The sequence below is a fragment of the Convolutriloba macropyga genome, unplaced genomic scaffold (assembly GCF_964194025.1).
Source record: "Convolutriloba macropyga unplaced genomic scaffold, txConMacr16.3 SCAFFOLD_5511, whole genome shotgun sequence".
Lineage (NCBI taxonomy): Eukaryota > Metazoa > Xenacoelomorpha > Acoela > Convolutidae > Convolutriloba > Convolutriloba macropyga.
Genome location: NW_027450370.1, coordinates 975 through 15791, shown reverse-complemented (window position 1 = coordinate 15791; position 14817 = coordinate 975). Strand labels below are relative to the sequence as shown.

At 37.9% G+C, this 14817-nt stretch overlaps 1 protein-coding gene across 2 annotated transcripts; it reads left to right on the top strand.

The window, feature by feature from the left end:
* The first annotated feature begins 912 nt into the window (after positions 1-912).
* On the top strand, positions 913-13317 carry LOC142355838 (uncharacterized). Of its 2 annotated transcripts, none has more exons than XM_075407877.1 (3): positions 913-1182; positions 12557-12681; positions 13158-13317. In XM_075407877.1, the coding sequence occupies exons 1-3, from the start codon at positions 915-917 to the stop codon at positions 13272-13274; spliced, it is 510 nt and encodes a 169-aa protein (XP_075263992.1). In that variant the 5' UTR covers positions 913-914; the 3' UTR covers positions 13275-13317. The 2 variants fall into 2 exon arrangements, with proteins under 2 accessions (XP_075263992.1, XP_075263991.1); XM_075407876.1 differs by having other exon boundaries at positions 13143-13317.
* The last annotated feature ends 1500 nt before the right edge of the window (positions 13318-14817 follow it).

Genomic DNA, 14817 nt, shown 5'->3' with positions numbered 1-14817 from the left:
GGCATTCTTGTTTCCATTCAAACAATTTTCGTGCGCTCCAGGTTCAATATGTTCGGTGGCGGTCAAGCAAGCCGATAGGCAAGCAAGTCGAATTTTGAAAATGAGGTCAAGCAAGCCGAGAAATTTTGGGATATCCGTATATTAAGTTGCCCCTGGCGGGCCGGCTTCGCCGCCATAACCGGCTCGCGGTTTCCGGATTACATCCCACAGCGGATGAGAGGAATGGTCACGGACAGCGGTCCGCTGAGGCCCGTACCCACTAGATGTTTAAAAATTGACTTTTTTGTTTCTTTGGTGCGTTGGAATACCTTATGAACTATAATAATATGCGCAGTGTTAATTGTAACGGTTAACAATGTATTAGTACTGATAGATTACATAACTATTACAGAACTATTACTTTTACTTCGTTCACCACTATTTTTGCTTGCTTTGCGTTCACCACTATTTTCAGAATTTCGTTCGCTCAAATTTGCCTGTGTGCAGACTTTAGTGCGTTCAAAGTTGCTTATGTCCAGACTATCGTGCATTCATTCGTGTTTCCAGACAGTGTAATTTTGAACGCACGACACCCCCCTTGTGCGTTCGTTTCGGTCTGGACATATCAAATTTCGGTCTGGGACCTCAGCCTGGGGAGGAATTAAAAATTATTAAAAGTACAATGGTTGATTGAGGTTCAAGTTTAGAGCTCGATTTAACAAAAGGCCATACTCGACCAAAAATTGTATGAAACGAACATGTCCGACCTAAATAGTGTTTGATATGACATATTAGATCATTAACTTTAGCAAAAAGCTGACTTTTAGCTGGACCCAAATTGTTCTGCTCGACTTTTGTTGGGCTCGAAATAACCAAGTTAAAGTAAAGCACTCAAGGAACATTCAGTTCAATGCGATACAATTAACAGGAACTGAATGATGGAAGGACGTTCGGGAAACAGAGGTGTACCCACCGCAAACTCCCCGGGGGGTGGTCTAAACGCATCAGAGGGTGGCAATAGCATATCATCAATGAACTATCCTCCACCCCAGACTGTTGGGTTCCTGGGACAGGTAATATTCCCAACTAACAACGAGAGAGATCGATACGATACCACTTACATCCTCATGATAACCCACAGTGGAAGAGCTGTGGCTTGGAGTGCCAAGACAGATGATAGGACTGGATCTGTGGATCTAGATGGTACACTTTTTCATTCATTTCTCTACAAATGAATCTTTAATCATTTTGTGCGTCTATACCCCCCCCGCCCCCAGTGTGCTTTTATACCCTCGCCTACCAATTTTCTGTTGTTATATAGCACGTGTAAAAAATGGCACGTGCACAGGGTGGCGTAAAAATTATCTGCCCACAATGCCGGGGGGGGGGGTGTTTGGGAATAGACTAGATCTAATTGTGCTTTTTATATTCATATGAAAAGCTGCTTCCAGCTCCTTCATGGTGTTTGAGGTCGTTGTGGAACTTCCGAAAGCCTCAACATCGTGTCAAAGGGGAACCAGATGGAAGTGTGAACATCTGTTACTGCTCATTTGAACCAGCATGGATCGGTATAGATCTTGATGACTGCATGTTTTAGTAGGAAGCTTGGTAGTTCAGTTTTTGTACCATTTTTTAATTGTTTCTTATAAATTGATTCAATTGGTGTGCATTCAAACTGTTCCCCGTCTTTCTGTACAGACTCTGGACGTGGTTCAATGTTTACTTCCTCGTTCATTGGTGAATTTAAAAAAATATCAACTCAAGCTCACATTGGATAACCACTCGCCTCGCTCCAAGGAAAGCTTAACTATAAACTCTTGAAAATTTTTGGCTTGGGTGCTGGAAGAGAAGCCTCAAAATAATCCAATCTTTATATCTGTTGGCACCTTTTTCGACACTCAGCGAGCACAATTTTTTTCCACTTGGTCTCTGGATTGTAAATTCATATTGGTGGCCCGTTCGATAGGATTGACATCCTCGTTTTTTTGGATGGTCTCTGGGTTTGGTTTCAGGCATCACCATGTGCCCTGAGCTCTGCCCCATGTCCAATCTCGGGCCGAGGTGTCAACGCTAAAAACGCAAAATTATGTAAGATTGGCGTTGAATGCGTTGAATTTATGTAAGATCAACGCCTGAGCGTAGTTTTTTCAACGCATTCAACGCCAATCTTACATATTTTTAACGCATAAATTCAACGCATTCAACGCCAATCTTACATATTTTGCGTTGAATTTAGCGTAGATCTTACATATTTTGCGCTGAATTTAGCGTAGATCTTACATAATTTGCGTTGAATTTATTGTAGATCTTACATATTTTGCGCTGAATTTAGCGCAGATCTTACATAAATTCAACGCATTCAACGCCAATCTGACATATTTCGCGTTGAATTTAGCGTAGATCTTACATATTTTGCGTTGAATTTAGCGTTGATCTTAAATATTTTGCGTTGAATTTAGCGTAGATCTTACATATTTTGCGCTGAATTTAGCGCAGATCTTACATAAATTCAACGCATTCAATGCCAATCTGACATATTTTGCGTTGAATTTAGCGTAGATCTTACATATTTTGCGTTGAATTTAGCGTTGATCTTAAATATTTTGCGTTGAATTTAGCGTAGATCTTACATATTTTGCGTTGTATTAAGCGTAGATCTTACATATTTTGCGCTGAATTTAGCGCAGATCTTACATAAATTCAACGCATTCAACGCCAATCTGACATATTTCGCGTTGAATTTAGCGTAGATCTTACATATTTTGCGTTGAATTTAGCGTTGATCTTAAATATTTTGCGTTGAATTTAGCGTAGATCTTACATATTTTGCGCTGAATTTAGCGTAGATCTTACATAAATTCAACGGATTCAACGCCAATCTTACAATTTTTGCGTTGAATTATGCGTAGATCTCGCATATTGCTTCTTGATTTTTTTTTTGGGGGGGGGCGTCCGGGGGGACGTTTTTTTGAGGGAAGGGGGAGAAGTGGATGTGGGGGTACGCGTGGAGGGGGGAGCAGTCTGGGGGGTTTGCGTTGGGTAGGGTATATGGGAAGTACGTGTGAGGGTACGTGTGGTGAGGGGGGGGGGGTGGTACGTAAGGGGGGGGGGGCATTTTTTTGCCAATTTTAAAAAAAGTCAGAAACCGGTTGCGTGCAAAAAAGAACGGGAAAGAGTTGAAAAGAGAGAAAACTAGAGCAAACATTTAACAAAAATTGAATAAGATCTAAGCTGAATTGAACGCAAAATTATGTAGGATCTACGCTTACAAACGCCAAAATTATTTGATACGTGATGTTACAGTCCGATTTGTAAAGAGTGCGGTTCCTAAAAAAAGTAATGTTCTGTGGCGCAGTGGTAGAAGAGTCGACAAGTAAGAGGGAGGTCAGTGATTCGAGTCCCATACCCAGAGTTTTGAGAGTTGAGTGTTTGTAAAATCAACGCTAAATTCAACGCAAAATATGTAAGATCTACGCTAAATTCAACGCAAAATTTGTAAGATCTACGCTAAATTCAACGCATTCAACGCAAAATTATGTAAGAAAATTTCGGTTTATTTTCCGACTTGTTAACGCTAGTTACCGTTGATCTTACATAATTTTGGCAAAATTCCTCGTCCCGGGATGTCTGTTGGCCAACTCGCTTGGCTCTCTGCATGATGAACGAGACTCTGTGTCACTGAGTGCTTAAAACTACTTGTATAATTTGTTCCCTTTTCCAACGTGAAATTCAGCTCCTTCAGGTAACATGGCTCAACTACTTTTTTCCGAATTCGTGTAGGTCCTCTACTCACGAGTCAAGAAGCGCTTTCTTGATTGTAGCAGATATCATGTTGCTTCTATTTTGTCAATTTAATAATGATTTTTTTGCCAACAACCAGTTTCACGCAAGATCTGTCTAATACTCTATCGGGTCCTTCGTCTCTGTTTACACAAAACGAGATTCAAGTCTTGATCAGTTATTCTCCAGTGAACTGCACGTCTTGTGAAGACATACCAAGACTTGCTCAAGACTTAACAAGTCTTGAGTCAAGTCTTGAACAAGTCTTGACAAGCCTTTATTATTGAGCAGTTAAAAAGCAATGTAGATTATTGAGAAGCAAATATTTAAAATTTATGCATTTCCAAGTTGGAAAAATCAGTCAAAAATTTTTAATGGGACAATTGTTAATCTGACCAAGTTGTTTCTGAATTGAGCACATACCAACTTAAAATGTCAAATACAATCACTCTGAAAACAAACTTTTTTCAATGGGCAGAAAAAAGCCGCCACGACTGGTATCTTTGGGGGATACCATAATTTCTTCTGTATCAACTGAACTTTGCGGAAGCGCTTGAGTTTTTTCTTGCTTCTTTTTTCACGTTGGACTTATCAAGTTATGACAGGCCTTGTTGTTTTGTTACAAAACCAAAACAACCCAGAAAACAAAACTGTGCTCAACATTTGACCCAAGACTTGTCAAGTCTTGAATAAGACTTGCACAAGATTTGTCAATTCTTGGCGAGACCTAAGTATTGATTTAGGACAAGCCAATTCTAAAAAGGACATGATCAGAGCTCTGATACAGAACTGATGCAAGACTTGCATTTTCACTGATTCAGTACTGATTAAGACCTGACGTTCAGTCCGGGCAGCGCTTAGTTTGTGTTCTTGAGAGAATTCCTCCCGGAACAAAAATCAAGTCTTGATCAGTATTTCTTGTCAAGTCTAAATAAAGCTTAGGCTAAGACTCTGCAAGTCTTGAGTAAAGTCTTCACCGCGTCTTGACAAGTCTTGAGTCAAATCTTGGCCGAGACATGACTAGTATTGTTTGTTGCACAGTTAGGCAAAAAAGAATCTTAAGTTGAAAAAATTAGTTTTAATAAATGCATTTCAAAATTAGCAAAAGCAGTTAAAAAATTTAAGACCAATGTGCTAATCAGACCACGTTTTTTTCCAAATTGAGCAAAAGCCAAGTTCAAATTTCCCGTATATTCAACCTTAAACAGGTTTTTTTTGATAGGCAGAAGAAAGTGGCCATGACAGTTATGTTTGGGCGATATCAGATTTTTTTCATTGTTCAACAAGATAATTTCGTGGAAGTGCTCAAGTTGTCTTGTGCTTCTGTTATCTATATGGAGCATTTGTAAGCCAAGCTATTATCAATGGCAGCCTTGTACTTTTGTCACAAGCAAAATCAAACCAACAAAATAAATTGTGCGCAATATTTGCCCAAGACTTGTCAAGTCTTGACCAAAACTTGCACAAGATATATCAAGTCTTAGCCGAGACCTTCTCAAGACTTGTCAAGTCTTGGCCGAAAGACTGGACTCAGGACTTGCCAGGACTTGCTAAGTTTTTATTTATGACAAGCCAATTCAACAAACGGACATGATCAGAGCTCTGATACAGTAATTTCAGTGATTCAGTACTGACTAAGACTTGACTTTTGGTCCGGTAGCAAAAAGTTGGTGTTTTTGGGAGATTTCCTTGATTTTCCAATGACTTGTGAAGGCACTTTAGGACTTGGTCACTTGTCAAGAATAAATCAAATCACGGCCAAGACCTGGCCACCTTTTCTTATTTAAGTCTTGGCCAATACTATGCAAGTCTTTTGTCAAGTCCTGACCACGTCTTGACAAGTCTTGAGTGAAGTCTTATCCAAGATATGAGAAGTCTGGTTTTTGTTGCACAGTTGGGCAAAGTAGAGTCTTAAGCTGGCGTTATTTTAATCTATGCATTTCGAAATTTACACAAGTCGTTAGAAAATTTAAGAAAAATTTGCTAAGTTGAACAAACTTTTTCTGAAATGAGCATATACTAACTTCAGCTTTCCCATATATTCTCCCCAAAACCAATTTGTTTCAATAGGAAGAGAAATGGGGCCATGAAAGGTATAATTGGCGATATCGCACTTTTTTCATTCTCTATCAAGTTAACCTTGTGGAAGTACTCGAGTTGTCTTTATCTCCTGTTCTAACTTTGTAGTGTTTTTTGGCAAGCCACTGTAAATTGCGGCTTCGTTCTTTAGCGAACGAAACAAAATCAAACTAAAAATAATACGCTCAGTATTCGACTCCCAACATGATCAAGTGCTGATCTGCATTTCTTGAGTGAAATACAGGTGTTGAATCAATAAATCAATACTGATCATGTCTTATCTCAAGTGTTAAGACTTGCGAAGTCATTTTATGACCTCCTGTGCTCAAGACTTGTCAAGTCTATATAAAGTCTTGCCCAAGTCTTGTCAAGTCTTGACCAAAACTTGCACAAATTTTATCAATTTTTGGCGGAGACCTTCTCAAGACTTGTCAAGTCTTTGCCGAAAGACTTGACTCAGGACTTGCTAAGACTTGCTAAATTTTAATTTAACACAAGCCAGCTCTACAAACGGACATGATCAGAGCTCTGATACAGTAATTTCAATGATTCAGTACTGATTAAGACTTGACTTTTGGTCCGGTAGCGCAAAGTTGGTGTTTTTGGGAGATATCTTTGATTTTCCAATAACTTGTGAGGACATTTCAGGACTTGATCACTTGTCAAGAAAAAAAAGTCACGGCCCAGACCCGGCCAGCATTTTGTCATGTCTTGGCCAATACTATGCAAGTCTTTTGTCAAGTCCTGACCACGTCTTGACAAGACTTGAGTGATGTCTCATCCAAGATATGAGAAGTCTGGTTTTTGTTGCACAGTTAGGCAATGTAGAGTCTTAAGCTGGCGTTATTTTTATTCTATGCATTTCGAAATTTACACAAGTCGTTAAAAAATTTAAGAAAAATTTGCTAAGTTGAACAAACTTTTTCTGAATTGAGCATATACTAACTACAGTTTTCCCACATATTCACCTCAAAACCAACTTTTTTCAATAGGAAGAGAAAAATGGCCATGAGAAGTATAATTGGGCGGTATCGGATTTTTTTCATTCTCTATCAAGTGAACCTCGTGGAAGTACTCGAGTAGTCTTTATCTCCTGTTCTAACTTTGTAGAGTTTTTTGTGGGCAAGCCACTATAAATTGCGGCTTCGTTTTTTAGCGAACGAAACAAAATCAAACTAAAAACAATACGCTCAGTATTTGACTCCCAACATGATCAAGTGCTGATCTGCATTTCTTGAGTGAAATACAGGTGTTGAATCAATAAATCAATACTGATCATGTCTTATCTCAAGTGTTAAGACTTGCGAAGTCATTTTAAGACCTCCTGTGCTCAAGACTTGTCAACTCTATATAAAGTCTTGCCCAAGTCTTGTCAAGTCTTGACCAAAACTTGCACAAGATTTATCAATTTTTGGCGGAGACCTTCTCAAGAGTTGTCAAGTCTTTGCCGAAAGACTTGACTCAGGACTTGCCAAGACTTGCTAAATTTTAATTTATCACAAGCCAACTCTACAAACGGACATGATCAGAGCTCTGATACAGTAATTTCAATGATTCAGTACTGATTAAGACTTGACTTTTGGTCCGGTAGCGCAAAGTTGGTGTTTTTGGGAGATATCTTTGATTTTCCAATAACTTGTGAGGACATTTCAGGACTTGATCGCTTGTCAAGAAAAAAAGTCACGGCCCAGACCCGGCCAGCATTTTGTCAAGTCTTGGCCAATACTATGCAAGCCTTTTGTCAAGTCCTGACCACGTCTTGACAAGACTTGAGTGATGTCTCATCCAAGATATGAGAAGTCTGGTTTTTGTTGCACAGTTAGGCAAAGTAGGGTCTTTATCTGGCGTTAATTTTAATCTATGCATTTCAAAATTTACACAAGTCGGTAAAAAACTTAAGAGAAATTTGCTAATTTGAACAAACTTTTTCTGAATTGAGCATATACTAACTTCAGTTTTCCCACATATTCACCTCAAAACCAACTTTTTTCAATAGGAAGAGAAAAATGGCCATGAGAAATATAATTGGGCGATATCGGATTTTTTTCATTCTCTATCAAGTGAACCTCGTGGAAGTACTCGAGTAGTCTTTATCTCCTGTTCTAACTTTGTAGAGTTTTTTGTGGGCAAGCCACTATAAATTGCGGCTTCGATTTTTAGCGAACGAAACAAAATCAAACTAAAAACAATACGCTCAGTATTTGACTCCCAACATGATCAAGTGCTGATCTGTATTTCATGAGTGAAATACAGGTGTTGAATCAATAAATCAATACTGATCATGTCTTATCTCAAGTGTTAAGACTTGCGAAGTCATTTTAAGACCTCCTCTGCTCAAGACTTGTCAACTCTATATAAAGTCTTGCCCAAGACATGTCAAGTCTTGACCAAAACTTGCACAAGATTTATCAAGTCTTGGCCGAGACCTACTCAAGACTTGTCAAGTCTTGGCCGAAAGACTTGACTCAGGACTTGCCAAGACTTGCTAAGTTTTTGATTTATGACAGGCCAACTCTTCAAATGACATGATCAGAGCTCTGATACAGTAATTTCAATGATTCAGTACTGATTAAGACTTGACTTATTGTCCGGTAGCGCAAAGGTAGTGTTTTTCGGAGATTTTCTTGATTTTCCAATGACTTGTGAAGACTTTTTAGGACTTGGTCACTTTTCAAGAGTAAATAAAATCATGGCCAAGACCTGGCCAGCATTTTGTCAAGTCTTTGCAATACTATGCAAGTCTTTTGTCAAGTCCTGACCACGTCTTGACAAGTCTTCAGTGAAGTCTTATCCAAGATATGAGAAGTCTGGTTTTTGTTGCACAGTTAGGCAAAATAGAGTCTTAAGCTGGCGTTGGTTTTAGTCTATGCATTTCGAAATTTACACAAGTCGGTAAAAAACTTAAGAGAAATTTGCTAATTTGAACAAGCTTTTTCTGAATTGAGCATATACTAACTTCAATTTTCCCACATATTCACCTCAAAACCAACTTTTTTCAAAAGGAAGAGAAAAATGGCCATGAGAAGTATAATTGGGCGATATCGGACTTTTTTCATTCTCTATCAAGTGAACCTCGTGGAAGTACTCGAGTAGTCTTTATCTCCTGTTCTAACTTTGTAGTTTTTTGTGGGCAAGCCACTATAAATTGCGGCTTCGTTTTTTAGCGAACGAAACAAAATCAAACTAAAAACAATACGCTCAGTATTTGACTCCCAACATGATCAAGTGCTGATCTGTATTTCTTGAGTGAAATACAGGTCTTGAATCAATAAATCAATACTGATCATGTCTTATCTCAAGTTTTAGACTTGTGAAGTCATTTCAAGACCTGCTCTGCTCAAGACTTGTCATTTCTATTTAAAGTCTTGGCCAAGATTTGGCGAGTCTTGAGTCATGTCTGGGCCAAGATAATGCAATTCTGTATTATTGCACAACTAAAAGGTAAGGTAGATTAAAGAGAAGGAATTACTTATAATTTATGCATTTCCAAAGAGCAAAATTCAGCCAAAATTTTTTTTGGGAAATTTTAAAATTTGACCAAGTTGTTTCCGAATTGATCACATGAAAACTTAAATTTTCTCACATAAGCACAACGAAAAATGGGCAGAGAAATTGGCCATGACGGATTTGGTTCGGTTGACATCAGAATTTTTCTCATTCTCTATCAAGTGAACTTTGTGGAAGTAGCCGAATGGTCCTGCACTTCTTGTCTCACTTTTAGAAGTGTTTAGGCAGGCCACTGTAATTTGCTGGAAATAAATTCCAGCTTTGATCTGTCATTCTTGAGTGACACAATCGTCTTGAACTGACAAATGAGTAGTGATCACTTCTTATCTCAGGGTTACGTGTTGTGAAGACATGGCAAGGCTTTCTCAAGAATTGTCAAGTCTAAAAAAAACTTCGACAAGACCTGGAATGTATTGAGTCATGTCTAGGCTAAATCTTGACACGTCTCGAGTCAAATTTTGTCCAAATCTTGAAAAAACCCTTGATTTTTGGTGCAAATAGAAGCAATATAAATTATCGAGAAATTCTTGATAATTTATGCATTTAAAAATGAGAAGAAATTAGTAAAAACAAATTTACGGAAAATTACGGTTAATCTGACCAAGCTATGTCTGAATTGAGCACATACCAACTTGTAATGTCAAATTAAATTGCTGTGAAAAAGTTATTTCAATTGGCAGCAAAAAGGTGGCCACGACGATATCTTTAAACGACATCAGAAATTTTTTCATTTTCTATCACGTGAATTTTGTGGAAGTGCTCGCGTGTTTTGTGTTTCTATAGTTCACTTTGTAGCGTTTTTTAAGCAAGCCACAGTAAATGGCGGCCGTGTTATTTTATTACAAAACAAAAACAAACCAACAATAGAAATTGTGATCAGAATTTGACCCTAGACTTGTCAAGTGTAGACCAGGATTTGCACAAGATTAGGCAAGCCGTGGCCAAGATTTACTCAGGAGTTGTCAAGCCTTGCCAAGATTTTAGCCTTGACATAGGATGTGCCAAATCTAAAAAGGACATGATCAGAGCTCGGACACAGTACCGATGCAGGACTTGCAATTCACTGATTGGGTACTGATTAAAAATTGACGTTCAGTTCGGGTAGCGCTTAGTTTGTGCCTATGAGAGATGTCTAGATTAGGGCTTTTACAGAGAAATACACATCCTGAACTAACAAATCAGTACTGATAACGTCTTATCTCAGTTTTTAAGACTTGTGGGGACATTTCAAGACTTGATCAAGACTTAAGTCTAACCAAAAGCTTGGCCAAGACATGGCAAGTCTCGAGTCAAGTCTGCTCAAAAGGCATGACAAGTCGTATTGCAAGGTTAGGTAAATTAAAGTCTCAATTTGAAATTATTTATAATTAATTTTGCGAATATGGCCAAGCTGTTTCTGAATTGAGCATACTCCAACTTCCAATTTTCCATATATTCACTCCGAAACCATTTTTTTGCTCAATGGGCAGAAAAAGTGGCCATGACAGGTATGTTTGGGCAAAATCAGATTTTTTAAATCTCGATCACGTGAACTTTGTGGAAGTGCTCGTGTTGTTTTGTGCTTCTTTTCTCAATTTGGAGAGTTTTTAGACAGGCCACTGTCAGTGACCTCGCTCTTCTTTCGTTACCAAACGAAAGCAAAAAAACAATAAAAGCGTTGCTTAATAATTTACCTCAGACTTGTCAAGTCTTCGCCAAGACTTGGCTCAAGACGTGCCAAGGCCTAAGATTTAATTTAAGACGTTCCAAGTCTAAAAAGTGGCATGATCAGAGCTCTGATACCTTACTCATCAAAGACTTGGATTTTCACTGAATCAGTACCAATTAAGATTTGAGTTTCAGCCCGGGTAGCCATATTCTCAGATTAGAATTCATACTACTTGAAGGAAACATCTCATATTACATTGCTTTTCCTGAGTTGCTTTTATTAGCCATGTATTACGTTCCATGATTATTGTAGCCCCAAACATTTCTTTTATTATCCCTCGCCAACATTCAGTGATTTTTACTAATCACTGACAGCTAAATTAAAACTTGATTTAGTTACTAGCTTTAAATTAAGGCCTAGAACATGTCGCCACTCTCTGGTTTTACTCAATTTTTAATTCCTTACCGTGTTGAGTGTTTCAGCAAGTTTCTCTTAATTTTGAGAAGATATCTTGAGCAATCTCATTTCAAATTCTTCAGTAATATCATTGTGATGGATTGTTGTGGCGTCCCACGAGTGATTGTGTTTTAAAAAAATTCATCAGCCTAAACAAATGTCTTGATTTGTTCTTAGAGCAGTTTCTTCACGTGTTTTCTCTACTTTATCTTGAAGTCACGCTGAGGACAAAGTGCTCAAAATTGACCAATATTTATTTTAGGACTTCTGCAAATCCAAACGATGACTAGCTTCTCCAATTTATTCACGGCCTCTTGTTTATTGTTTCCCACTTCTACTGGATTCAAATAAACTGTTGTTTGTTTCTGCCACTTTTGGGTTGTCTAATTGCAATATACGGGATTTCATCTTGAATTATTGAGATGTTCTGGTTGAGTTGAGGTAAGGGAAATCTTTTGTTAACTTGCACGGATCTCCATTATGAAGTGCCAAAGGGGGAAACTTTGATGCCTCCCTATTAATCTTGAGTATATATTAGGAGTCTGCTCTTTCTGATTATATGCTGATAATAGCGAAGCAACTCCCACCATATAGAGGCCTTTCTGGGTTTAATTGGCATGAGGCGCAGGAAGACATTGATGTTCTTCACTATGTGGTACGTGGAAGAGTGCTCCAGTAGCATGCATGATATCTTCCAATGGGTAGTTGCCGCCAGGTAGAGCCTGTTTCTTCCAGTAAATGTTGGACCCTCAGTCGTTTTTGTTTCTTCCTTTATGTCTCTTTAATGCCATGTCTTGTTTATCTCTCTCAATATCGAAGACTACTGTCTCGATTATGAAGGCCGCTTTAACGGTATAACTGTCAGCAAAAAAATCGATTCACTGTTTTTATCAAAAAAATGTTGCTCCCATTTTTTCCTTAGCATCTACTATGGTAGATGGTATCCCTACTTTTCCTTACTATGGTATCCACTCTGTATCCATAAAATTGGGAATTTTTAGCAATTATCAGTTGATCTTTGACATTTTCTTTTGATTGACAAAAATGTTTGTGTGAAGGAAGAATGAATATGAAGAATGAATATGAAGAATGAATGGATTGTTTCAGACAGCAGAGATTCCTCTCGGGAGTGTTGTGTGTGTAACTTCATGCAAGTAGAGATGTTGAACTGCTACTCTAAACCCACTGACGAGGCATTCGCAGTCTTCAGATCCATCGAACACGCTCCTGAAGTTCTTCCCTCTCTAGAATTATTTTTACTCCCCTCCTAGAAAAACTAGAACAAAGATTTATTTTAAATTTTGAAAACGGTTGCATTTCAATAGAGCTAAGTGCGGTTTCAAAGCCCTCTTGTTTTCAATGAACGGTAGAGATTTGTTTCTTCAAAAATTGTGGAAATATTTGCTTCTTTTTGTTGAAGGTTAAATAGTCTGATTTATGATATGAATTAGTTCAGCTTAACAGGGGAATTATTTTAGCTATATTAAACCCGCTGAAGAAAATTATATTTAAAAATTAATTTAATATATTTCAGCAGACTAATTAAAACTAAAATAGTTCTTCTGGTGAGCTGAGCTAACTCAATCACAGTTCAGATTATTTAACTTCTACCAAAAAGTGTGCTTTCAAAGTTACAAATGTTTGCACTGAATTGAATGAATATTGAATGATGTAATGAGAGGAGATCTGACAGGATCTATGTGTGCAGACAGTGGGGATGGAAGAGAAGCAGAGGCTAGTACTCTCCTTTTCTTTTCCTATAAATTCACACCCCAATTCCCAGGCTTACCTCCTCGACTCATCAAAAGACTTAAGCTCGAATTAAATGTGTTCATCTCTACTTAACATTGAGGCAAATAATTGATGCTTTCTCGGGTCGCCACTTCTTATTAGTCATACAAGGATCATATATGATGTCATAGAAATCATAACGTATTTCCTAGTACGATCCTTGTATGACTACTAGGAAATCATAAATGACCCTAGTATGATTACCAAGAATCATACATCTATTTTTTATAGATCTTTTTCATTTAATTTTTTATCAAATTTTATTTGGTAAGGCATCACCTATGTGATTCCACGGTATCACTTTGTGATCCGCCAAAAAATCCTAACGTACAAAATAATTTTCTTAAAAATAAATTGGCTTAAAAATTTTTTGTATGATCCCTGTATGATTACTAGGAATTATATATGACCTAGTATGACTACTAAGAATTTTGTATGATGAGCAACCAGGTTAACTTTAACTCGAAGTTTTACTGCTCGATATCAGCTGGACCCTACCAGATTTCTAATAAGGACCCAGAAAAAAATTACGATTACCTCAGAGACTGTGTGTGAAAAGTAGAAACAAAAGCAAATTAGAAGTTTCCATTTCCATTAACAAATAAACTTCTCAAATTTATCTCAAACTTCAAGTCGATCAGAGTTCAGACTTTCAAAATGAGGGAGAAAACTATTATACCAGGGCATTATAAGACTGAAACTATTCCCATTTTCCCTTACCGTTATCCTGAAAAGGTTGAACAAATTCACAATTTTTGTATTGAAAGGCGTTGAATCTTATCTTTTTAAGGGATGTCACACAAATTAAGTAATCAGGGTTAGACTCAGATCTATACTAATTATCCAAAAGTTTTTCGTCAACACAAAACGCCTAATGGTGTTTTTAAATACTATGGAATCCAGGTTACAGCACCAGACAGAGACGATGAATGATAAGACAATCCAAATGAAATTGATTTCCGACAAGACTCATATCAGACCATTGACCAGTCTTGCTTGGTAAGATAATCTTAGTCGACTTTATTAACTCATTGATATGCCATTAGTTTGATATGCCATTAGTTATCAATTTTAAGTAATTATCCAAGTTTGGAATCACAGCAACTCTCGGACTATTGGCCCTCGTCAATTTGATGATGAATTCTTATGTGAATCAAAACCCAAACAATCGCGTTTTCAATTGGATTAGCAGAGCCCACACAATCGGGTTTTCAGGTTGATTAACAAGACCCACACAATCGGTTTTTCAGTTGGGATACTGAAACCCACAAATCAGAGGTCATGCGACAGTAAAGAGGCTTCTTTTGCTTGCAACTGGCTAACAGGTCGATGAGAAAAATCATTGAGGCAGACCCCTTGGTCATAACTGTTGACAAAGACTGCAACAATAATTGATCAAGCATCTCCCCTCCGATCGGGCGGGCACACATAATGCAAAATAGTCAACTAGGGAGCCCGTGCCAACAACATTGCCGCTGATCACCGAATAGCAGTTATTGACAACGATTGCATGAGTTTACAGAAAGCTACAGACAACCCCTGCGCATGGAAAGAACGATTGTCATGTAACACAGCCA

Bases quoted from the DNA above. Each gene is read 5' to 3' on its own strand.
- LOC142355838 (XM_075407876.1), top strand. From the start codon at position 915: ATGATGGAAGGACGTTCGGGAAACAGAGGTGTACCCACCGCAAACTCC. The intron at 1,183-12,556 runs GTACACTTTTTC...GGATTGTTTCAG, and splicing joins TGGATCTGTGGATCTAGATG to ACAGCAGAGATTCCTCTCGG. The intron at 12,682-13,142 runs GTTCTTCCCTCT...GAGATCTGACAG, and splicing joins CCATCGAACACGCTCCTGAA to GATCTATGTGTGCAGACAGT.